Genomic DNA, 25,392 nt, shown 5'->3' on the forward strand with positions numbered 1-25,392 from the left:
CTCTAAGAGCTAGAACGCATCTCTCTCAACTTCTCTGCTACTGAAAATCACTACAAAAAAAAATCATGCTGAGAATATATAAACTATTATAAAAGAAGAGCGAAAAAAACTGTTGAGATTTGGAAATGGCATGAAGAAAAGATGGTTTGCAAAGAAACACAATGTTCATACGGATTTTAGATCCAAGGAGAAGAAAAGAAAAAATCCCACAAAGGGATGAGAATCAAGGCGAATGAAAGAATTGAGTCAGCAAAAAGAGAACTAAGTGTTTAGAGGAAAGAGAGAATAAGTTGCTCAAGAAGAAGAAATAATCTCATTTACAAAACAAATAATTACTACAAGAGTAAAAACATTTACAAATAATTGCTACAAGAGTAAAAACCTATCTTCAAATGATAATATTAATCACACTCATGGACCCGCGACACTCTCATGTCAAGGTTGCACGACGTCCAGTCCCTAGTGGAGGTGATACTTAAGGAATATTTTGCACATGAATCAGTCAGCGGCACGTTCAGCCTTCCCTTCCATATGCTATGACTTACTCATCCATGGATTCTGGTGCTGCGGATTCTGGAGCTGCAGGTTCATATATGGACTTGTCAGAAGGAAGATGATCATGGTCAGGTTTGTGGTGCAAAGATAGAATCGTAAGATCAACCCTAAGCGACTAGGATTGTAGTTATGTTGAAGTTGGGACTTTATTTACAAATTATCTCATTTTACCATCAAACTGATTTGCAAATAGGATATTTTGCCTCCTTTTTGATGTAGATCATGGATGCTCGCTTGAAGCACCTCAGGCTCTGTGTGCTCCGAATGAACCCACTAGGCATTTGCAAGTTGTCAATGCTTCCTTCCAACATCTCCACTACCCTCCTCATTGAAGGCCGATTTGCAGCGTCACCCTGTGTACACCACAGACTAACCAAGATCATCTTCCTTGCAATCTCTTCCTCTGCAACCCCAGCAAACCACGCTTCCAGTCCTAAATGTCTTGTACCAAGAAGCATATTAAACAAATCACATATGTGTATCTCGGAATTGTTTATTGCAACTGGATCCGAGAGCTTTCTTCCTCCAACCATTTGTAGCAGTGTCATTCCATAGCCATAGACATCTGTCTTGTCGGAGACCCTGCCTTGCCCAACATATTCAGGTGCCATATAACCGTAAGTCCCACATAGATGATCTACCACGTAACTCTCTTCTATAGGCCACAGCTCCGCCAACCCGAAGTCAGAGATCTTTGGACAAAAGTCTTGGTCAAGAAGAATGTTTGATGGTTTTACATCCAGATGCAAAATATGCATGCTGCACCCATAGTGTAGGTACTCGAGCCCTCGAGCAATGCCAACTGCAATTTTGTGTAGTGTTTCCCATCCTAGAGGACGCGCTCCTCTTGGTTCCATGCCGAAGATGAACCTATCAAGAGACCCACCGGGCATGAACTCGTATATCAGAGCTCTCTTGGAGTCCTCTGAACAGAAACCAAGGAGACTAACAATATTAACATGGTCAGTCCTCCGTAGGGTTTCAACTTCATGATTGAACTCAATTTCACCTTGATGGGACTCACTGTTTAGGAACTTAACGGCAACCAGCCGGCCATCAGGGAGCGTCCCTTTAAACACAGCACCAAAACCTCCTTCGCCAAGTTTATCCATAAAAGACATGGTCATGGCCTCGACATCTGAATAGCTGTATCTTATTTTAGAGAGGTTGTACCCATAATTCTCTAAAAGCTCCTGCTGAGTCCCATAATTCTCTAAAAGCTCCTGCTGAGTTTGAGTATTCTTCTTATTCTTCTTCCGAACGAAGAACGTATTCATCAATAATAATTTCATCCTGTAGAGAAAGAATAATTTTTTCTATTGAATGCACGATAAAGAAAGCAAGTAATTAGATCATGAGTGGAAGGGATGATAGTTTTGGCATTGGAAGTCTTTGTAGGCTCTATCTTAAAGAAGATGAATCTGTATTAAAAAGTTCACGTGCAATTGAAGTATTAGTAAAAAATTGACAATTCATATTGGTTGAAAATGTTAGGATGCAAATTGGTGCCAACCCAGGTTAGAGGTGCAAAATTACAGATATCTCAAGCCAAGAATGATCTGTCTATTCATGAAATTGCTGGCTGATAGAGGAAGACTGTTGACTGACGGCAGCTATACGCTTGAATGCAGAATTAATGCAGATTATAGTGTAGGTACCTTTGTTGTGGGAGCTTCAATGTCTAATATAAGAAAGTCAAACAGGTGATGGAATGAGGAAGCTTTCCTGAATTTCTGGTCAGATCTATGATTTAGCCAACCCTTTGAATTTATTGCTGATACACGTGTCATGCCATGTCCGACATGACACGCGTGTCCACATGTGTTGATACTCCTTTGGACACTTTCAAAGATAATACTATGAGTGCTAGACTTAATGTGGTCATGTTGACACATTTTTGTGGAGTAGTAAATAATTTTATGTGTATGTACATGTTATATTTCTAGATTTTTAGATATTGCCATGTTAGACAACTCGTATTCGTGTCAAAACTCGACATACGAATCCATATCAACAAATCATGATTATATATACTTTATGCTTTAGCCGTGGTCCCGTTTCTAAATTTTGGGGGTTTGCCGTGTCCACACTCCGTGTCAATGTCGACGCCCGTGTCCACAAATCATAGGCTCGGATACAATATGGGTCTGTGATATTGCAATTTATCTAAATAGAACCGAACTTTACCAGGCTAGCTGTGCCATATATAAATGGATTTCGATTAGAGTTTGTTGGTTTTTGCCGTACACGTGTTGTTTGCATTGGTGGGATGACGCCTAGTCCTCATTGATGTATTCCGATTATAGCTATGATTTGTGGACACGGACACTAGTGTTACACGTCGACTGTCAAGTGTCGACACGGACACAGAGTGTCGGATACGGCCTAGGAAGCACGGGTACTCTCCCGGGGCTCCCGTACCCGTATCCGACACGTATGGGGTGCGGGTACGTTCGGGTACGTCCTGGGTACGTATCCCAATTTTTTTTTTTAAAATGGGTGCGTGTCGGGTGCGTTTAGGGTGCGTACCCACGCGTACCCGACACCTCCTGCTTCTCTTATCTGGTGTAAATCCTTCCTGTGCTTCTTCTCTCTCCTCTCCTGTACTTAGTATTTACATGTAAATGGACAATAAAGTTACTATTTTGTTGTCCATTTACTTAACTTTATTGTCCATTTACTTAAGATTTTCCATTTACTTAAATGGTTTACATATAAATAACGGAATACCCCCCATTTGGATTTATTAAAAATAGTTTCAAGACCCAAATCTGAAAGAAAAAAAAGTCAACTCTCCTGTTCTAGAACGAAATCCAAAGAAAAAGGGTCGGGTCAAAATTTTAACTTTCTTAACTTCCAAACGGTGGGGTATTTTTCAAATTTTAAAAATTCATAAAATCTATCATGTCCAAACATTATTAAATCCCAAAAGTCTGGTATAAAAAATCTCATAATTTGGTCTCTAAAAATAATTCATCTTGTCAGGCACCGGTCAACACACTTGCGACAGACTTTTTTTCTAATGAATGATGTATTGATGCGTCATATTATGAAATATGGAACTTAATCACTTATGAAATGAAGAGTAATATTAGAATTTTCCATTTTGGTGATGTTATTGTTATTTGATTGCTTTCTAATTATTTATTTTTTTAATTTTTATAAATATATAATAAAATATTAAAATATATTATTATATTCGGCGTACCCGAACGTACCCGCATCCTGTTTTTTTTGGAAAATCACGTACCAATGTACTTGTGTCGTGTCGTACCCATACCCATGCTTCATAGGATACGGGAAACCCCCAAAATTTAGAAACGGGGACATGCTAAAATACAATGTATCTATAACATGATTGTAGATACGGATTCGTGTGTCGGGTTTCGACACGGATACGAGTTGTCTGACATGGCAACATCTAAAAATCTAAAAATAGTGACACGTACATACACATAAAATTGCCTATTACTATCATAATTTGTACTAATATAAATATGGTATTCTTTCAAAAAAAAAAGTGTGCAAAGGAGTGTCGACACATGTGGACGCGCGTGTCGTGTTGGACACGGCAGGACACGTGTGTCGGCAATAAATTCAAAGTGTCGGCTAAATCATAGGATTATTATAGCCATTAATAAATTTGTTATCTTTCAGAAAGGAAAAATAAAAAAAACTATGCTACTCAAATAACTCCGTTAAAACTGGATATTAGAGGTAGAGAAATGATGTGCTTTCATTTCCATAATTAAATCATTTCTTTAAGGAGATTGCAAGGACAATGTGCCGGAAAATACGGTAAGAACAACAACATTCACGAAAATGAATATATTCTCTTTAAATTTTGCGAGCAAAATTGAAATTTACACAATCATAACACCTATATCAACTAAAATAAACAAGGTCTACAAACATGTGACAAGAACATGACCTCGTTTCTCTATTTCTTTCTTCCACTTCCTTGTAGATCAACAAACAAGAAAAGAGTAGATACAAATGGCATTCCCTCAAGTATTAGCTTCTAGAAGTCGTAATAGAGTGCACAAGTACGATATAATAGCAATTTTATGGCTAATTTAGAAAATCAAGGTTAATAATCCTTACTGAAGCTTCCTTCACTTCAGAAGGGGTAAAGACGTTAGACCGAAGTTTTGAAGACCTATACCCACATATTCTTCAACTTGTAATGTAATCACACACTCATCCAACAAAACTTCAGTGCCTCTAGATTATGGTCATTCCAGAAATTAAGGTAATTGAAAAAAAAAATGAAATTCTGGGTTATTCTCTGCTTCTCTTGTCGTAACAACACATAAAAGTCCCTTTGGAATTAATATGTAAATTGATGCATTTCATTATAAGTTCTTGTTGAAGAGCAGAATCAATAGGCAACAAACATGGATCCTTGTCAAAGCTAATAAGCAAACAAAAATGATGTGAAAGACTCCAGATCGGTAGGCTCTATTCGCGACCCAAGCCCTAGAGATCGTTTTCCATTCAACATGTGTAAAGTACTGGATTTTGAGAGTGCTATATGTGTAGTAAACCAATTCTTAAACCCAAGATCTCACTGTGTTTTCCTCAGATGTAAAGTGGAAATATTTGGTTCTGCTATACTAAGAATTTCTAGATTTTGTTCTCTAAGCTTGAACTCTAGAGATCTTCTAGAGCAGTTGTAGCTAATCCCTATAATATTTAATTTTTTGGCAAGATAAATCAGAGTGATAGTTTTTTCTATTTGTAGTGAAGCAATTCTAGAAACCAAGATCTCTACCCTTGTTTTGCTCATCAGTAACATTATAAATCTTTGGTTCTACCATACTAAGTACTTCTAGATTTTGTTCCCTAAGCATGGACTCTACATATCTTCTAGATGAGTCATTGCTAATCCTTTAATACTCAACAAGAACATTTTTGAAGTCCTTTTAACAAAGATAAATTAGCATACCTGGTCAGAGTAATTTGCATTTTCTGGATTTTCTTACTTCTACTGTTCTTCAGCTGCTGTAGTTCTTGCTGCTTCTGCTGATCAGTTAGATGACTTTGAAATTTCTTTTCTTCATCTTCTTCTTCAAAGAGGCTTTTACCAACCCAGAGGCTTTCTTCATCTAAAATTGCTCGCTCTCTTCCCACTTTTGGCACATGCGTTACTTCTTTCTCTATTTTATTCCTATCATCCATGGCATAATTTGATGAGGTACGAAGAGATGTTTCATTCACTATCAATAATGTGGAAAAGGTTGCACCAAAACCCTGCTTACCTACCAAAAGAAAACGAAAAAAAAATAGTGAGGCTACGATTTTTTCCAGTGATTAGCAAATAATAGCCTTGTATGCTAGTTTCAGTTCAGTTACTTCCCTACCCATATTCTTACCTGTTTTGATGTTTTTCATATTTCCTATACTTCTGGTCACTGCTTCGACAATAGTAACCCGGTTCGATGGTAGCTGAGAAGAATCCTTAATGATAGGCATACTATTTCCAGCTCTATGTTGAATTGTAAGAGGTGGACTTGATGGTAGTTGAGATGAAGCCTCTGTGATAAGCTGATTATGTCCCTCTCTATCTTGACTTGGGTCACATATTTGATCATGCTTTGTCTTTCTGCTTTCTCCTTCCATAGGTTTGTGGACAGAAGATTTGGATGTCCTATATTCTTTTTGGGTGTTCTCAGGAGATCGAATTTTAACAAGGGACTTGATGTCTGATCTACATTCGTCAGAGTTGAACATATCTATCTGAGACTTCCGGAGATTTTTAACATCGGTATGTTGACTTCCCGGATTATGAGAACCATGGCGAGGTACATCGTCAATCAAAGATTTAGAAGCAGCGTTATATCCTCTATTTGGATCAAAAGTTCCACAACTATCCTGTTTGATGGGTTGATTTATTTCAGTCTTCAAGATTTCCTGGACAGAGTTTGTTACCTTGTCACATGAATTGCGAATTATGGAATTGCTTCCATTGAACTTGCAGATCTTTGTGGAATGCCCTTGCCGGTTGCAGTTAAGACAGTAGGAAGGTAACTTCTCATAGTATATGCGTTGCCAAAAGCCTCCTTCCCCAATTCCAATCCATACTCGACGAGGGAACTCTACGAGAAGATTAACTTCTACACAGATTCGTGCAACATTGGTTCGAGACAGAATCTTTGTTGGAACATCAATTGCAAGTGGTTTTCCAACTAGAGATGCAATAGAGAATAAGACATCTTCTTCAAAGAAAACAACAGGGAGACGAGGGAGTGCAATCCATACAGCAACCGTAGAGGGTTCCCCATTTCCTGCTCGGAATTGAGGAGTCCATTTAAAAACCTTGATCAAATGGCCATTAATCCACCATCTATTCCTGACCCACAACCGGATCATGTCCAATTCATTGTCTAACCTAATGAAAATGTGGTTAAAATCCAGTAAGGTAACTGCCCAATCGCCTTTAAGTTTCCATTCCCTACCAACCCACTCCCTAATCTGTGTCAAGCTTGGAAATGAGTAGGGGAACTTCCCAACAAGACAGTATTTGAATTTCTCAGCTTTTGCATTGATAACTGATTCATCAAAGGAAATCGCAGGCTCACCTCCGTAAAGCGAAATCTTTGGAGGAGGAAGCTTACGTTCCTTCTTCCCATTTTCCGTCGTTTTTCGATATCCATCACTTGTATTCCTCTGGAAGAGGGCTTCTGCATAAGACATGGATGGTGAATTAATTGAAGGATTTTGACAATTGGGTAGAGTACAAGTATCTGTCAAAATAGGATGAGCAGCAGCAACTGAATGATGATGGGAGCTTGTGGTTTGATAATCAGAGAGAGCAGATTTGGAGTGGATTTTGTCAGTGGTGTTGTTTGAATAGAAATTTCGAATGACCCACTTCTTTGTGGACTCCTTTCTATTCTCATCAGAGACTGCTCTCCATTGGAATCTCTGCTTCTTCTTCTTCTTCTTCCATGTGGATTTTGTGGATTTTGTCTCGGACCCAGATCCGATTGGGTACGGTTGGATTTCCTCCATAGCTTCAAACACCTATCATCCCCTGAATCTAATTACCATTTTACTAAAGATTCCTTGATCGAATACAAATCTCTCTTGCAAAAACACCATCTAGTGTCTTTTTTTGTTTTCAACTCTTGCATGTCCTCTATAAAAGAAGGAACCAGATATGTAATGTACAGAGAGATGACGTGTCGAAAATCTAACAAACTACGCGCGTTAAGATGTTTCTCCTCTTCTTCAGTCAAGTCAGACTATGGAATTTTCCTAATCTGATTGTAGCCGTAAACGTGGCAAATAAATCTCGGGTGAATAAGATTGTTGACCTTAGACTTTTGCTTTGCTACATTGTTTTTAGGAAAAATTGTCAATTGGTCACACAAAAATGCCAAAATAGTGGATGGGTGACACAAGCTTGTGAACGGAGGTCAAAACACCTTTTTCTGACATGGCCTTTTACCCAAATACCCCTCATGGCAAAAAGAACACGTTAGAGTAGATTTTTTTCTCTCTTACTTTTGACCTACCAAAATTTACCGCCAACCTCTTGTAAATTTCTCCATTAACGCCTGAAACACATAAAGTGTAAGTGAAGGTTAGTAGCTTATCTACTTTCTTAGGATTTGTGCTTCTATTAATGCGTTTTAACCCTGTCTTTAGTGTGTGATAATAACCATGTCTGTATTGTGTGTGATAACCCTGTCTTTATTGTGATCGATAACCCTAGATTATAACCCTTTTAAAATGGTGAATTAGGGCTTGTGCTTCTATTATCTCTGAAACCGTTCTTATAGAGTTTCTACAAGTGAGTTGAATCACTTCTAGAGTTGGTACACTGCTAATAAAGTTGGTACTAGTGTTTGATGACCCGAATATAGATGGTTTATGTAAACCCTTTTGTACAAGAATCATAATTTTTTGCACTTGATAATCCCTTATTTGCTGTTGGTAAGTCTCATATATTTACCAGATAAACTTGTTTTGACACTTGATACACCTCGGAGAGGCTTGTTAACCCCATTGGAGGGCGTTGAAAAGCCCTTGTACATTCTTGGTAATTTCTCTTTTACTTACTTGGTAATCCCTTTAGGTACTTGAAAACCCCCTTGCGTAGATAATTGAAAACCCCTAATTGACTACTTGAAACCCCCTTAGGGACCTGATAATCCCCTTAGAAAACCTTCTGTATTGACTTGCAAACCCCCATTGAGGTAGTGAAACCCCCCTTTAGAGTCCATAACCCCATTTATGAACTTGGTAACCCATTGTGTACACTTGAATAGCCCTCAAGGAGAGATGAGAAGGCCCTTTAGCAACAACTTGATAACCCCTTTCAGAGGCTTGATAAACTTCGTTTAGAACCCCTATACAATTTTAGAAAAAATGTCCGAAATAATGGTTTCTCTTCGTTTACACTTCGATGGGGATTTGAAGGATGATGTTTCTTGGGAATATGTCGGGGGGAAGAAGATATTGTTATCGGTCACCCGCGGAATCAATTTCTACGAATTTGAAGGTGCAATCCAAAAAAGAATTGGCGTTACAAAAAGACAGGTTTCACTATCAATAAAATGTCGATATGTTGTCGATCCATATATAGGCACCTTAATTGATGTCGATGACGATGATGTCCTCCAAACAATGTTGAGGATGTTTGACAGATACATGTTCAATTTTGTGATGATATACATAATGAAGAGCATAATTGACAATGGTATTAATTCTTTGAATTCGTTAATGCTTCCCCCAAACAATATTTGTACTAGTAGACCCTCTCTTAATCGTAGCATTCCTTCTACTTCGATTCCGTTTAAAAAATGTCCGCGTTTTGAAGTGGACTTGCAAAAAGACTACGAAAGTGAATTTGATGGGAGATATGTAAGTGAAGAGATGGGAGGTGCTCCAGCAGAACCCGGCGTAAGGTGTTGTAGTTATTTGAAAATCTTTCAAGACTTTCATATTTCAATTTATGAATTAATCATATGGATTGAAACTGATTATATATTGTCGAACTATGCAGGTCTCAAATTGACTTAAATGAAACATTGGCAAGTGGTTTGCATGCCAACCAGGTATCGATGACTTCCAAAATGTGGGAGATGTTGAAGTGGACTTCAGTAATATTTTTTAAGATGGTTTCTGTGTGGGGGGTTTAGATTTAGAAGAAGAAATAAATGATGATGATAATGGCAATGGTAGTGATGATGATTACGATGATGATGGGGAGGAGGAGGAGGAGGAGGAGGATGAGGATGACGATCATGGAAAGATCGGTGTTAGTCCATGCACTCAGCCTATTAGTGCGGATTCTCCTATCAGAGGGGGTTCTCAACTGGTTCCGACTGACAGTAGTCGGCCAATGGAAGCAGATTGGATGTTTGTTGGGGCCCATCATGTAGATGCCAATAATCTTCAGTTTGAGTGGTTAACGGGTGGGACAATATTTTCTAATATGCAACACTTCAAGAAGGTTGTGAAAGAGTTTATGTTCGTTAGGTCAAAGTCAACACCGAAGAAGTATGCCGTTCGATGCAAGGTAGAAGGTTGCAAATGGTGTATAACGGGCACTAATCATACGACTTGTGTGTTAGTGAAGTCGTTTGTCCCCGACCATACGTGTACAACTCAATTAAAGGGCAAGGATCACCCTCTTGCCACAGCAGCTTGGGTAGCTCAGACATGTTTACACTTATTCGCTCGCCCAGATGATGTGAGGACAAGGATCATACGAGAATATATCAAGATGCATTGAGGTATAAGTATAAGCTATTGGAAAGCGTACAACGCGATGAACATCATACTTGAGATTAAGTGTGGGAATGTGGAGGACTCATATCGAATATTGCCTGCACTTGCAGTTCAGATGATGAGAAGAAATCCCGGCACCTATATGCGTGTTTTTAGAGCGAGCGCTTTACGACCTAGGGGAGATGATAGATTTGTTCTCTTATTTTGGACATTTGGTCCCAGCATACGGTCTTTTCATCGAACACTCAGGCCTATAATTTTGGTTCATGTGACACATCTGCGAGGGAAGTATGTAGGAATCTTATTGATTACAATCGGGGTCAATGGTAACAACAGTTTATATCCATTAGCATTTGGGGTTGTTGAGACGGAGAACGAAGATAGTTGGGGGTGGTTTTTTATGTTGCTGAGGCAGTACGTATTGGTAGCGGAGATGAACAAATTCACCATTGGCAGCCATTGGCATAACATAATTCGATGCGTACGATTACTGCGAGAAATGGTTTCATGTAGAGAGATATCGGGGTACGTACGTTGAGGTTTCGCACCCGACGTTAGACAGGACCCAATGGGAATTAAATCCAGAATCCTTGATGACAATATTACCGCCGATTGCAAAGCGACCACCAGGAAGGCCGCGTACGAGAAGAACAGATCGCGAATTGAAAGGTAGATTACATTACAACTGCACCTGATGTCGACAACTTAGCTACAATAAAAGAAGTTACAAAGAACCTCCCGTGGTAAGACAACAAGTTGACCAAACTGCTATTGGGCCTTCTGCACCCATACTCAGTATTTCGGGCGTACCTTGCCAAACTCCCTTCTTCGTGTAAGGGAGTAATTGAATTTTTTGAATGTACTTAGATATTGTGATGACTTCTTTTTATTTTGTAAAGAATGATTGTCATTGGGTTATCAAGATTCAGAAGTGGGTTACCGACACAAAAATTGGGTTATCATCCAGATCCCTGTGTTGATAAAACTACTGGAATTGACAAACCGGGTTATCGACTCCCACTTTTTTGGGTTACCAACATTCGGAAGTGGGTCACCGACAGAGAGAATGGGTTATCAACCCATTCACTGGGTATTAAAGCTAATGAGCGATTCCGGATTATTGACTACCTCAAAACGAGGTTACCAACATTCGGAAGTGGGTGATCGACTCAAAAAATGGGTTACCAACTATTAACCAGGTAGATAAAGCTTCTGGAAATGAAATTTAGGCTTACCAACCTCCCATTTTTTGGGGTGATTGACCTTGTAAAGTGGGTTATCAACTCAAAAATGGGTCACCAACCATTTACCAGGGTAGGTAAAGCTACTGGAATTGAAATTTAGGCTTACCAACCTCCCATTTTTTGGGGTGATTGACCTTTTAAAGTGGGTTATCAACCCAAAAGTGGGTCACCAACCATTTACCCGAGTAGGTAAAGCTACTGGAATTAAAATTTAGGCTTTCTAACCTCCCATTTTTTTGCGATGATTGACCTTCTAGAGTGGGTTATCAACCCAAAAGTGGGTCACCAACCATTTACTCGGGTAGGTAAAGCTACTAGAATTGAAATTTAGGCTTATCAACCTCCCATTTTTTGGGGTCATTGACCTTGTAAAGTGGGTTATCACCCAAAAATGAGTCACCAACCATTTACCAGGGTAGATAAAGCTAATGAAATTGAAATTTAGGCTTACCAATCTCCCATTTTTTTGGGTGATTGACCTTCTAAAGTGGGTTATCCACCCAAAAAATGGGTCACCAACCATATACCAAGGTAGATAAAGCTACTGGTCTCAGAAACACATCATAGGACCATAGAAAACTGTGTACTTAACCTGTAAGCATTTTAACCAAAAAAATACACATTTCAACTTGAAACACAAACACAAACACAATTGTCTAAAACCTGTTTAAATTTACAAGTTCTCCACTCATTCACAAACAAGTTCCAATGTTCAAATTTAAACACAAACACAAACACAATTCTATAAAACCTGTTTACATTTAGAAGTTCTCCACCCATGATCAAACAAAAACACATTTCCATAAAACCTGTTTAAATGTACAAGTTCTCCACCTATTCACAAACACAAACACACTTCCATAAAACCTGTTTCAATGTACAAGTTCTCCACCCATTCACAAACAAAAACACACTTCCATAAAACCTGTTTCAATTTACAAGTTCTTCACCCATTCACAAACATAAACACACTTCCATAAAACCTGTTTAAATTTACAAGTTCTCCACCTATTTACAAACAACTTCACTTGTTCAAATTGAAATACATACACAAACACACACCATAAAACCTGTTTAAATTTTACAAATTCCCTAGCCATTCACAAACAACTTCCCCTACCATTTAACAGCTCCCCTGCCATAGTTTCTACCAATCTCCATTAAAAAATAAAGTTTTTGACACAATCATCATAAAAAACAAACATCTGTGAACATTAAAAGGTTTTCCTACAGAATTTCGCAAGAAATGGGGGATTATCAGCACTGGCAATCGGGGATTATCAACTACCTAGAGAGGGTTACCAACATTGGAAATGAGGGGATTCTCAACACTGGAAATATGGGATTATCAACTACCTAGAGAGGGTTCTCAACATTGGAAATTATGGAATATCAATCTCAAAAGGGGGTTCTCAACACTAAAAATGGGGGATTATCAATCTACCTACAGGGGGTTCTAAAAACTGAAAATCGGGGATTATCAAAACACTGGAAATGGGGGATTATCAATATCAAAAGGGGGTTCTCAACACTACAAATGGGGGATTATCAATCTAGCTAGAGGGGGTTCTCAATACTGGCAATGGGGGATTATCAACATCCTAGAGAGGGTTACCAACACTAGAAATGAGGGGGTTCTCAACACTGGAAATGGAGGATTATCAACTATTCCTTGAGAGGGTTCTCAACATTGGAAATTGGGGATTATCAATCTCAAAAGAGGGTTCTCAACACTATAAATGGGGGATTATCAATCTACCTGGAGGGGTTCTCAACACTGAAAATTGAGGATTATCAACCTCAAAAGGGGGTTCCCAACACTGGAAATAGGGGATTATGAACCACCTAGAGGGAGTTCTAAGCACTGGAAAAGGGAGATTATCAATCACAAGACGGGGTTATCAACAGTGAAAAGGGGATAAGGGGTTCTCAACACTGAAAATGAGAGATTATTAAAAGGGCTCTACAGTGAAAATGAAACAGTACATGTCAACGGTTTTTCATCAAAGCCAACTTAATAGGGAAAAAAATAAAAAAATAAAGCCCTAGATGTGTAAAGGCTTCCAAATAGTGAAAATGAAACAATATACCACAAAAGTAACTTAATAGAAGGAAAATAAAAGTAAAAAAAAAATGAAACATGACACCCTACCATCGTTGAGACGATGGGGATGGGGAACACGCCGGAAAAAATGAAGCCCATGCCGGAATATGGTTGAGAACGGAGAAGAGACGTCAGAGTAGCGCAGGAACCCACCTCACGTCAGAGAAAATGGGTTGATTTTCACGCCGGTCACCACTTCACGCCAGAGAAGATGAGTTGCAGGTGGCTAAAAATGAAAAAAGGAGAGAGTAAAAGTGAAAAATAAAAGCTTCTCAACAGTTAAAGATGAAGAAAAGTTAAAACGATGGGTTTTTTTTGCCCTCAGGGGCATTTATGTAAAAGGCCATGTACGTAAAAGGTGTTTTGACCTCCGTTCATAAGTTTTTAAAAGGGTGTCACCCATCCACTATTTTGTCATTTTTGTGTCACCAATTGACAATTTTTCCTTGTTTTTAATCCCACAACGATTGGATGATCATAACCCTTGATTAAGTTCTTCATATAATTAATGGTCAAAAGCTTAGAATCATCCAATTCAACAGTCCAGATACTATGTGTACCTTATGAGTAGAAAATGCTAGGAAATGTTGTTGATTCCACCATGATTGGATGATCATAACTCTTGATCAAGATCTTCACATAATTAATGGTCAGAAGCTTAGAATCATCCAATTCAACTGCCCCGATCAATTTTTATACCTATGGTGGCCCAACACCATAAATTTTCCACCTATAAATCCCCATTTTGCAACCACAATTATTCATGAAAAATATAGAGGAATGCTTAACTGAAGGGCGCTCTTGCAAAAATCAGTCACGTGGGCGCCACCATTGGATCACATCCCCTCAGTGCATTTATAAAAGAACTGAAAAATGTAGAAGTTAAGGAATAAATGTCCATCCAATGGTGGCTCCTTGCTGCTGATTTTTTGAAAGGGCAGCCTTCAGTTTAGCACTCCCCAAAAAATTATTAACTTGTGGGAATTATTTGGATTCCTGGAATCAATATATAGGTGTTTTGTGGCGTGAACAGTGTGCCATATTTGATCCGACAACGGGCCAACAGCTACGTGAGTACACCATACAATTTTGGCTGTAGAAAAGGTTTTCAATGTTAGGCTAACTCATTTTCCATTGATTATTTTCAACATCAATTTTTTTTTCTATTTTCTAAGATAATTTCGACCTCGGTAGAGCATGGAATATTTTTTATAAAATATATATTTTATTGGTTTTTTTCCTGCTGCCAAAGAATAGACAATCCCTTTGCCTGGAATTACCTCAGAGAATAGTGGTAAGTGTTTGCTTGCGCAGAGGGTGTGATTACCAATAATGGCAACCAGCCGCACCTAGGGGTGCAACTCGGGTCGGGTTGGATCGGGTTGACGCCAACCCTGGTCCAACCTGAGTTAGCATTCCCTCAACCCTAACCCGACCCAACTCGAGCCTCAGGTTGAGGATGGTCAACCCTAACCCAACCCACCTCTAATTCTCTCAACCCTAACCCAACCCATCTTAACTGAAACTGGGTCGGGTTGACACGGGTTGTGTCCGGGTTAACCTAGGGCACAGGAAAAAAAAATACAAAATAGAAACATAACCCAAACAAAATCATGATAAAATTAAAGGATGGAGGTTGGGTCGAGTTGCCAAGGCCTCAACCCTAACCCAAACCAAAAGTAATTTGGTTTGCCTTTACCCATCCCTAGCCCTAACCAAACCAGAGGAAATGTCAACGGAGCCAAAATCAGGGTTAAGGGTCCGTTTGGATACCTCCCATTTTGTATTTGGATTTGGAATTAAGTTTTGAATACAAATTGAATAGATCCGGCAGCTCATGTAGAGGGAGACAGAGAGGGAAGGGGGTACTTCCTAGTGGAGGGGAGAGGTTGAGGAGCAAAGAGGGTGAAGGAAACTGCCAGATCTATGGATTTCCAATTTCTTATTTCCACAGCAAACTTAGAAATCTGATTTTTTTCACTGTCAGCTGCTGAATTAGAAATCCAAGAATTTGATCCGATCCATATTACAATGCAAAAAGGGCTGCAAATGTGAGAAATCCAAATCAAAATCTTCTCGGCATCCAAACGGGCCCTAACGGAAATGCTAAGTTCAAAAACAATATCACCGACACCTCGACAATTTTAAGGGTTGTGATCATCATATGAAGAAAATTTTTGAGGCAAGACTGGTTTAGATCATCCAAATAGGTGGCCCCACCATACCTTTTTTGCATGTTTTCAGTGGACACTACGACACAGTTAAGGCTCTGTTTCTTTCTATGTAAATTGGTGTTAAACAAATTTTATGCCCATTTTTTAAGTGGAAAAAATGGGAGGAATGAATGAAGGGCGTCCTTGCAAAAATCAGCTCCCAGTTAGTCATAAGCCAACTGAAGGGTGAATATGACGCCAAAGAAGCCCGAGTGGCAAAATATCTAGAGAAGGCAAGAGCCCTAGTGAAAAGATTTGAAGAGTTCGAAATCATCAGGCTGCCGCGAACTGAAAATGCGAAAGCAGATGCCCGAGGCGCTCAAACAAGCGAGCATCGACTCCAATGAGGCTACAGTTCTGCAGGTAGAACCGGAGCCATGCTGGATGGATGACATCGTGAGATATCTGAAGAACGGGACGAAGAAAGGAGAGAGACTCGAAAACTTCAATGAGCAGCATAACAGGGAAGGGCTAAGGACGAACCTCGACCTGCTTGAAGAGGCGAGAGAAAGGGCCAGATCCAGATGGCGGCTGATGGGGTCCGGACTCAGCACTGAGGGAATCCGGACTCAGCACTGAGGGAATCCGGACTCAGCACTGAGGGGTCCGAACTCAGCATCCAATTAGCTGCTGGCACGTGGCCCTCACAAGGACCGTTGGAAGGCCAACACCTGTCTCCACTAGGTGTGGCACCTGGACCAATCAGGGACCTCCACCTGCCCTCCTTAGGTATGAGACCTGGTCCATACAGAGGCCACCACCTGGCTCAGAACTACCACCTGTCCTAGACAGGTGGCTCAGAATCACTATAAATAGCCTTCACTTGTACTAAGGTGAGGGTCCTGGAAAATCTGAGAACCAAAACTCTAAGCTTTTGCTCTGGCATTGCTCTGCACTCCTGCTCATACTGACTTGAGTGTCGAAGCGCCCGTCCGGAGTATCACTCCGGGTTGGTCCTCTGACTCTTTTCTTTCTCTTGTCTGTACTCTTGTGCAGCGCAGGACTCAACCAGCCCCTCAGTCGGACCACCCAGCCCTACCATAACCTGTTACCGATTTTAGGCCTAACAGATTTGGCGCCATCCGTGGGACTACGCAACAAAAGGCTGTTCGAAATCTCACTCAGATAAAAATGGTAGGACAGACCGGCAAGCGAGCACCTCCGACTTCCCGGGCTACCCGGGCTACGGCCCCCCGTGAAGGACGAAGTGAGCGGCTGGCCTCACAGGTGGAGGTCGGGGCGGCCGTGGAGCGGACTTCGCCCCACTCGGACCGTTCAGACCCTACCCCGACCCCAAGGGAGATGCGGGCCCTTTTTCAAGAAATGACTGCTGTAGTTGCGCAGTTCAGGAATGCGGCCCCCGCACTCCAGCAACACCCAGTCGAGGTTTCTCGACCCGTTCAGAGGGGAGAAAGCTCCCGCAGAGAACGCGCGTCTCCACCCCGGGACCAAACTCGTCACTCCACAAGAAGAGACCACCGCTCGCGGGACAGGAACGTGCGCCCTGAGCCTCGTCAGCATCACCGGTCACGATCTCCCTCCGTGCAGAAACGTGGCAGCAAGAGAGACCCTATGCAAGGAGAGGGATCGCGGCACCGGCGAAGGAGTCCCCTCAGCCAGTCCGGATCCGCAAGGAGCCCATCAGCCGTAAGGAGTAGACCTGCCCGTCTGGCCGAACAGAGGGATGATCCGATGTTACTGAGAATCCAGAAGATCGATAATAGAATCGAAGAGCTGGCTAGAGATCATGGCCGCCCTGCTTCAAGGATCTTCAGTAGCAATCCCCCTTTCACAGACAGGGTACTCGGTGCGGCAGTCCCCTTGGGCTTCAAGATGCCGCAGATCCCGCAGTACGATGGGACCACCGATCCCGTGGATCATCTGCAGACCTTCAGGACCACGATGCTTCTCCACGGGGCGTCGGACGGGTTCCTTTGCAGGGCACTCCCCACCACATTAACTGGAGCCGCGAGAGACTGGTACTCACGGCTGAAGCCCAAGTCTGTGGACAATTTCGACGACTTCGGGGACGACCTGGCCCGGCATTTCATGAGCAGCAGAAGACCTCGAAAGACAACGGCTTCACTGATGGCCCTGAGGCAGGAAGACGGTGAGGCCTTAAAAGCGTTCGTTGGCCGGTTCAACAGGGAGGCCCTGCAGGTACCCAACCTGGATCCCTCCGCGGCAACGAATGCTCTTCTGGCCGGAGCCCGGTCCACCGACTTCAGAAGAGCAGTCGCTCGACGCAATCCGCAGTCCTTGGCAGATCTGATGACCGGGGCGGAAGAGTACATTTCCGTCGAGGAAACTCTCGCTGCCCTGGATTCCGTCAGCAAGAGAAGACCAGAGGAGAAGAACTCCGCCAAGCAACGTAGGGACGACAGGCCCCAGAGGAAGGAGAGCAGTCCGTCCCGGAAGGAAAGGAGCTCCCCCCGGCCTCGAAAGGAGAGGAGCCCCCCGACGAGGGAGCGCTACACGCCGCTCACCGCATCCAGGGCTCAAATTTTGGCAGCCATTCGGAAAGAAGATTTCATCCGATGGCCGAAGAAGCAGACACCAGAGGCGGGCACGCAAGATATGTCCAGGTATTGCCGGTTCCATAAGAGCCACGGCCACGACACCAATGCCTGCATTCATCTCAAGGAGGAGATCGAGCAGCTGATAAGCAGAGGGTACCTCGGGAGGTACTTAAAAAACAATGACAACAGAAGGGAGCGCCAGGACAACCCGAGGCCCAGAGACAGAAGCCCTCGAGACGCCCAACCTCTGGGCGACCGCATCCAGGCTCCTGCCCCGGCCGTTCTCCCTCCTCAGGTACCTCAACCTCAACCTCAACCTCATGGTGTTATTGGTACCATTTCAGGAGGGCCGACCGCGGGAGGGACCTCTTCATCGGCCCGCAGGACCTATGCCCGGCAGGTCAACGCCGTCCATGCCTGCAGCAAGAGGGCCGAGCCAGAAAATGAGATATCCTTTTCGGAGGCAGATCTTGACGGTCTGATCCTCCCGCACGATGATGCCCTGGTCGTCACCATGCTAGTGGCGAACTGGGAAATGAAGAAGATCCTGGTCGACAACGGGAGCTCCGCCGACATCCTCTACTATCACGCCTTCGAACAGATGATGATCGGAGCTGACCGTCTGAAGCCGGCCAACTCAGATCTGTTCGGGTTCTCGGGAGAAGTTGTCAAGGTCGAAGGGCAGATTGAGCTTCCAGTTCTTATCGGGGAGCCTCCCCGCCAGTCCTTCGCTATGGTGACCTTCCTGGTGGTTAAGGCCAAGTTGGCCTATAATGCCATTCTAGGACGCCCTGGCCAGAACCTCCTCCGAGCTATTCCCTCCGCTTATCATCAGAAGATGAAGTTCATTACGCCAGGAGGCGTAGGTGAAGTCAGAGGGGATCAGCCCCAATCAAGACAATGCTATGCGGCAGCGCTGAGAGGGAAGAATGCGTCTGAGTCTCTTCCAATCGAGCTGTACGATCTGAGAGACGAAGCGCAGGTCACAGTCAACGAGCCCGCAGAGGACCTCATCTCTATTCAATTGAACATCGATGACGAACAGAGGGTTGTCCAGATCGGCTCTGCCCTGCCAGAGGCCGCGCAGCAGGATCTCGTTCAGTTCCTCAGAGCCAATGCAGATGTCTTTGCCTGGACTCCTTCAGACATGCCCGGCATTGACCCATCGATTAGCACCCACGAGCTCGGTGTCGATCAGACATGCAAGCCCGTGAAGCAGAAGCGGAGACACTTTGCACCAGAAAGGCGGAGAGCCATCAGAGAAGAGGTGGAGAGGCTTTTGAAGGCCGATTTCATCCGTGAGATCCAGTATCCGGACTGGCTCGCGAATGTGGTGATGGTGAAAAAGTCCAATGGGAAGTGGAGGACCTGTATAGACTTCACAGACCTGAACAAGGCCTGCCCAAAGGACAGCTACCCACTCCCAAAAATAGACCAGCTCATTGACGCTACAGCAGGTCACGAGCTGCTCAGTTTCATGGATGCTTTCTCAGGATACAATCAAATCAGAATGTACGAGTCAGACATCCCGAAGACATCATTTGTTACCGACCAGGGGACTTATTGCTATCGGGTGATGCCTTTCGGACTGAAGAATGCAGGAGCCACTTACCAGCGTCTCGTCAACAAGCTGTTCAGAAATCAGATCGGTCGGAACATGGAGGTCTACGTTGATGATATGCTAGTGAAGAGCAGAAGTGCTTCCAACCACGTCTCCGACCTCGAAGAGGCCTTCCAAGTCTTGAGGGAACACAACATGAAGCTTAATCCGACCAAATGTACGTTTGGCGTCGGAGCAGGCAAATTCCTGGGCTTCATGGTAAGCCAGAGAGGAATAGAGGCGAATCCGGAGAAGATCAAGGCAGTAATGGAGCTGACTCCTCCCAACACTATCAGAGAAGTACAGCGGCTGACCGGACTGGTGGCAGCTCTGGGGCGGTTTATTTCTAAATCCGCCGAGAGATGCCTCCCGTTCTTCAATGCTATCAAAGGTATAAAAACCGCGCCCTGGACTCCGGAATGTCAAGCAGCGTTCGAGGAGCTGAAGCAGTACTTATCCTCCCCCCCTTGTTGTCCACGCCGGAGCCAGGAGAAGAGCTGATTCTGTACCTCTCAGCGGGACCCTTGGCAGTTGCAGCAGTACTGATCAAAGAAGAGTCTAACCAGCAAAAGCCGATCTACTATTTCAGTAAGGTCCTCCACGATGCAGAGACCAGATATCAGCGAGTAGAGAAGCTCGTGTGCGCCCTCATTATGGCGGCCCGGAAGCTAAGGCCGTACTTCCAGGCGCACACAATCAAGGTCTTGACAGGGCAGCCTCTCAGACAGATCCTCCACCGACCAGACACTTCGGGCCGACTTGTCAAGTGGGCCGTGGAGCTCAGTGAGTTTGATATCAAGTATCTACCCAGGCCGGCGATCAAAGCTCAGATTCTCGCTGACTTCATAGCCGAGTGCACAGTTCCGGACCCAGACCCCGGGCTGGTAGCAGTTCCGTCTCCAGAAGCAGAGCTGGCTCTACCGGAGCCTCGAGTCGTTTCCAGAGCATCACCACCCCCCGGGACTGAGTCCGTCATCGCGCACCCAGTTTTTGATGAAGAGCCGCTCTGGGAAGTTTATGTGGACGGGTCATCGAACAAGACAGGGTGTGGTGCAGGACTAGTTCTCACTGGACCAGAGGACTTCGTCCTGAACTATGCCCTGAGGTTTGGTTTCCGTGCGTCCAACAACGAAGCAGAATATGAAGCGCTCATAGCCGGGATGAATCTCGCTGTGCAGACCCGTGCTCAGAGGTTACGGGCGTACTGCGATTCACAGCTGGTCGTCTGTCAGATCCAGGGAGTATATGAAGCCCGTGAAGAGCGAATGATCAAGTACTTGGGAAGGGTCCGCAGTCTGGCCGTTCATTTCAAGCGCTTTGAGGTCGTCAGAATCCCCCGAGCAGAGAATGTAAAGGCAGATGTGCTATCAAAGCTTGCGGAATCGGGTTACACCGCCCTCAGAGAAATTCGCATGGAGTTTCTGAAGAGGTCCAGTATCGATGCCCAGTCCGTCGTGGTGATGCAGATTGACGATGAACCGTGCTGGATGGATGAGATAATCAGGTATCTGCGCAGCGGAGAGCTCCCGGGAGAGAGAAAGGAGGCCCGTAAGGTCACGCAGAGGGCAGCGAGGTTTTCACTGGATGGCGAGACTCTATACAAGAGGTCGTATACCCTCCCGTATCTGAAGTGTCTTCGCCCCAGTGATGCCTTGTTAGCCCTTCAGGAAACCCATGAAGGAATCTGCGGAGAGCACCTCGGGGGCAAGGCCCTGGCCATTAAAATCCTCCTGAGAGGTCTGTACTGGCCTACATTGAGGAAGGACGCGCTCAGCCTTGTGAAAAAGTGCGAGAAGTGCCAGAAGTTCTCTCCGACCGTCCACCAGCCACCCGTTCCGATGGCCCCGATCATCAGTCCTCTTCCCTTCGCAGTATGGGGAATGGATATTCTGGGCCCCTTTCCGCCGGCCTCGGGAGGCCGTGAGTTCGTCGTTGTCACCATTGATTATTTCACCAAATGGGTAGAAGCAGAGCCTCTGGCCAAGATCACAGAGCAGAATGTACAGAACTTCTTCTGGAAATCAGTGGTGTGCAGGTTCGGAATCCCCAGGGTCCTCATAACGGACAATGGCAAGCAGTTCGACTCGAGGAACTTCCGAAAGTTTTGTTCTGACCTGCACATAGAGCAGAGATTCACATCTGTGGCACATCCTCAGACTAATGGGCAAACAAAGGTGACGAACAGGACCCTCTTGCAGGGGATAAAGAAGAGACTGGATGGCAAGGCCGGACGTTGGGCGGATGAACTGTATCATGTGCTCTGGGCGTATCGGACTACTCCGCGTACGGCCACAGGCGAATCACCCTTCAATCTCTCCTTCGGAACAGAAGCAGTGATCCCGGTTGACATCGGCGTCCCCTCCCCAAGGATCGTCCATTTCAGTGAGCAGCTCAACGGGGACGGACTCCGTGCCAACCTTGACTTGCTTGAAGAAGTCTGTGAGGAATCTCAGATCAGGGCGGCGGCCTATAAGCAGAAAGTATCCAGATATCATGACGTCAAGATCCGACCAAGGGAATTCCGTGCCGGCCACCTAGTCCTGAGGAAAGCCTCCGTTTCCCAGCCAAGAAGCGTGGGCAAGCTCTCTCCGACCTGGGAAGGACCGTACCGAATCAAAGAAGTCATCCGCCCAGGAAGCTATCGGTTAGAGTCCCTCGACGAACACATGCTACCACACGCCTGGAATTCTAGAAATCTTCGGATCTACTATCAGTAATTTTGTTTGCCTTCATAGGCTTGTAAAGAACTGCTGTAATCATCCAAGTTCTGGAATGAATAAAATAAGTTTCCCGAACAAGTGTCCCTCTTTGAGTAACTTATGTAGACATCAGCATATAGCAGTAGTGGTGCACTCCGGCTCATCCTAGTGGCTCGGAGATCAGTTCCAGCCAGGACGCCCGCAGTGGAAACCACTTCAAATATTTCCTGAGTGTTTGAGTACCAAGCTTCCAGCTCGGTTCTCGCAGACTTAGGACGAGCAGTAGTGGTGCACTCCGGCTCATCATAGTGGCTCGGAGATCAGTTCCAGCCAGGACGCCCGCAGTGGAAACCACTTCAAATATTTCCTGAGTGTTTGAGTACCAAGCTTCCAGCTCGGTTCTCGCAGACTTAGGACGAGCAGTAGTGGTGCACTCCGGCTCATCCTAGTGGCTCGGAGATCAGTTCCAGCCAGGACGCCCGCAGTGGAAACCACTTCAAATATTTCCTGAGTGTTTGAGTACCAAGCTTCCAGCTCGGTTCTCGCAGACTTAGGACGAGCAGTAGTGGTGCACTCCGGCTCATCCTAGTGGCTCGGAGATCAGTTCCAGCCAGGACGCCCGCAGTGGAAAACACTTCAAATATTTCCTAAGTGTTTGAGTACCAAGCTTCCAGCTCGGTTCTCGCAGACTTAGGACGAGCAGTAGTGGTGCACTCCGGCTCATCCTAGTGGCTCGGAGATCAGTTCCAGCCAGGACGCCCGCAGTGGAAACCACTTCAAATATTTCCTAAGTGTTTGAGTACCAAGCTTCCAGCTCGGTTCTCGCAGACTTAGGACGAGCAGTAGTGGTGCACTCCGGCTCATCCTAGTGGCTCGGAGATCAGTTCCAGCCAGGACGCCCGCAGTGGAAACCACTTCAAATATTTCCTGAGTGTTTGAGTACCAAGCTTCCAGCTCGGTTCTCGCAGACTTAGGACGAGCAGTAGTGGTGCACTCCGGCTCATCCTAGTGGCTCGGAGATCAGTTCCAGCCAGGACGCCCGCAGTGGAAACCACTTCAAATATTTCCTAAGTGTTTGAGTACCAAGCTTCCAGCTCGGTTCTCGCAGACTTAGGACGAGCAGTAGTGGTGCACTCCGGCTCATCCTAGTGGCTCGGAGATCAGTTCCAGCCAGGACGCCCGCAGTGGAAACCACCTTCAAATATTTCCTAAGTGTTTGAGTACCAAGCTTCCAGCTCGGTTCTCGCAGACTTAGGACGAGCAGTAGTGGTGCACTCCGGCTCATCCTAGTGGCTCGGAGATCAGTTCCAGCCAGGACGCCCGCAGTGGAAACCACTTCAAATATTTCCTGAGTGTTTGAGTACCAAGCTTCCAGCTCGGTTCTCGCAGACTTAGGACGAGCAGTAGTGGTGCACTCCGGCTCATCCTAGTGGCTCGGAGATCAGTTCCAGCCAGGACGCCCGCAGTGGAAACCACTTCAAATATTTCCTAAGTGTTTGAGTACCAAGCTTCCAGCTCGGTTCTCGCAGACTTAGGACGAGCAGTAGTGGTGCACTCCGGCTCATCCTAGTGGCTCGGAGATCAGTTCCAGCCAGGACGCCCGTAGTGGAAACCACCTTCAAATATTTTCTAAGTGTTTGAGTACCAAGCTTCCAGCTCGGTTCTCGCAGACTTAGGACGAGCAGTAGTGGTGCACTCCGGCTCATCCTAGTGGCTTGGAGATCAGTTCCAGCCTGGACGCCCGTAGTGGAAACCACCTTCAAATATTTCCTAAGTGTTTGAGTACCAAGCTTCCAGCTCGGTTCTCGACGCAGCACAGAAATAATGCGTACAAAAAATAAGAATGCCGTACAGACAGTTGAACAAAAATGTATTTGTATTCAGTATTCATATTACAAAATTGCTCTCTTCGCCGAGCTGGCTTACAAAGAATGGGCATTACAAACTGTGCAAAAAAACATATTACCAAAAAGAAAGAAGGCTGCTACTCAGGCCTCCTCGTCTGCCACCACCTCGGTGACGACCTCTGTGGGAGTGAGGGCTGCAAGCTCGCCGCCCTCCGCAGAGGAGACGGCGGCCACAGTCACCTCCGCATCTACTTCAATAGGCCGGGAGGAGTCTGGTTCGTCTTCCTCCTCATCTTCCTCCTCCTCCGGAGGTGCATACGGGACGGTTAGCCCGTCCAAGGAGATGCCGGGGTGAAGCCTCTTCACCTGCTCGGAGCAGAGAAGGAAACCCGCCCTGTAAGCCTGGAGGCCTAAGTCGAAGTGCTGGGCCTCCTTCCTCTCCTCGGTTTCCTTCACGGCCTTCTCCACGGCCGCCTTCTCCTTCCTTCCGGCCCTCTCTGCCGAACTTAGGAGATCCTGCACGGCCTGGTTTTTGACCCTCTGCAGTTCGTCCTGTAAGCTGTTGAGTTCGGCCTCTTTGATCTGGACGGCTTCATTGAGCTCGCCGTTCTCCTTCTGGAGTTGGGCCTTTTCAGACTCGATCCTTGTGATCGTCTCAGAGAAGAGATATCGCTTCTTAGCCATATCCCTTGAGTAGACCTGGAGTTGATAGAGGGCGGAGCTGATTGCCGGTTCGCAGGTCTCCGGCACCTCTTTTTCGACTTCTAACCGGTCGCGTGGGAGGACGCCCTTGTACATCAACTCTGTGGCCACCCGGGTATCCCCCAGACCGGTGTCCGTTTTCTGCACGGCCCAGTTCGGGCGGAAGAC

General features: G+C 44.8%; 2 protein-coding genes across 3 annotated transcripts in view; both read right to left on the reverse strand.

Annotated features, from left to right (window-relative positions):
• Positions 1 to 288: 288 nt before the first annotated feature.
• Positions 289 to 7,771, reverse strand: LOC143852667 (uncharacterized). 2 transcript variants are annotated; one of them, XM_077362186.1, is made up of 4 exons: positions 5,931 to 7,771; positions 5,504 to 5,816; positions 1,758 to 1,848; positions 289 to 1,727 (listed from the first exon to the last, which is right to left on the reverse strand). In XM_077362186.1, the coding sequence occupies exons 1-4, from the start codon at positions 7,567 to 7,569 to the stop codon at positions 729 to 731; spliced, it is 3,042 nt and encodes a 1,013-aa protein (XP_077218301.1). In that variant the 5' UTR covers positions 7,570 to 7,771; the 3' UTR covers positions 289 to 728. The 2 variants fall into 2 exon arrangements, with proteins under 2 accessions (XP_077218301.1, XP_077218300.1); XM_077362185.1 differs by having other exon boundaries at positions 289 to 1,848; positions 5,931 to 7,759.
• The window catches only part of LOC143852666 (uncharacterized), a 50,063-nt gene continuing 31,775 nt past the window's right edge, over positions 7,105 to 25,392 (reverse strand). Inside the window, exon 5 of the transcript XR_013236823.1 lies at positions 7,105 to 7,238. The gene's annotated coding sequence lies outside the window, so the exon portion shown is untranslated. The remainder of the gene's footprint in view (positions 7,239 to 25,392) is intronic.

The sequence above is a fragment of the Tasmannia lanceolata genome, unplaced genomic scaffold (assembly GCF_043159265.1).
Source record: "Tasmannia lanceolata isolate RefF3 unplaced genomic scaffold, GAP_Taslan_0.1 ptg000019l, whole genome shotgun sequence".
Taxonomy (NCBI): domain Eukaryota; kingdom Viridiplantae; phylum Streptophyta; class Magnoliopsida; order Canellales; family Winteraceae; genus Tasmannia; species Tasmannia lanceolata.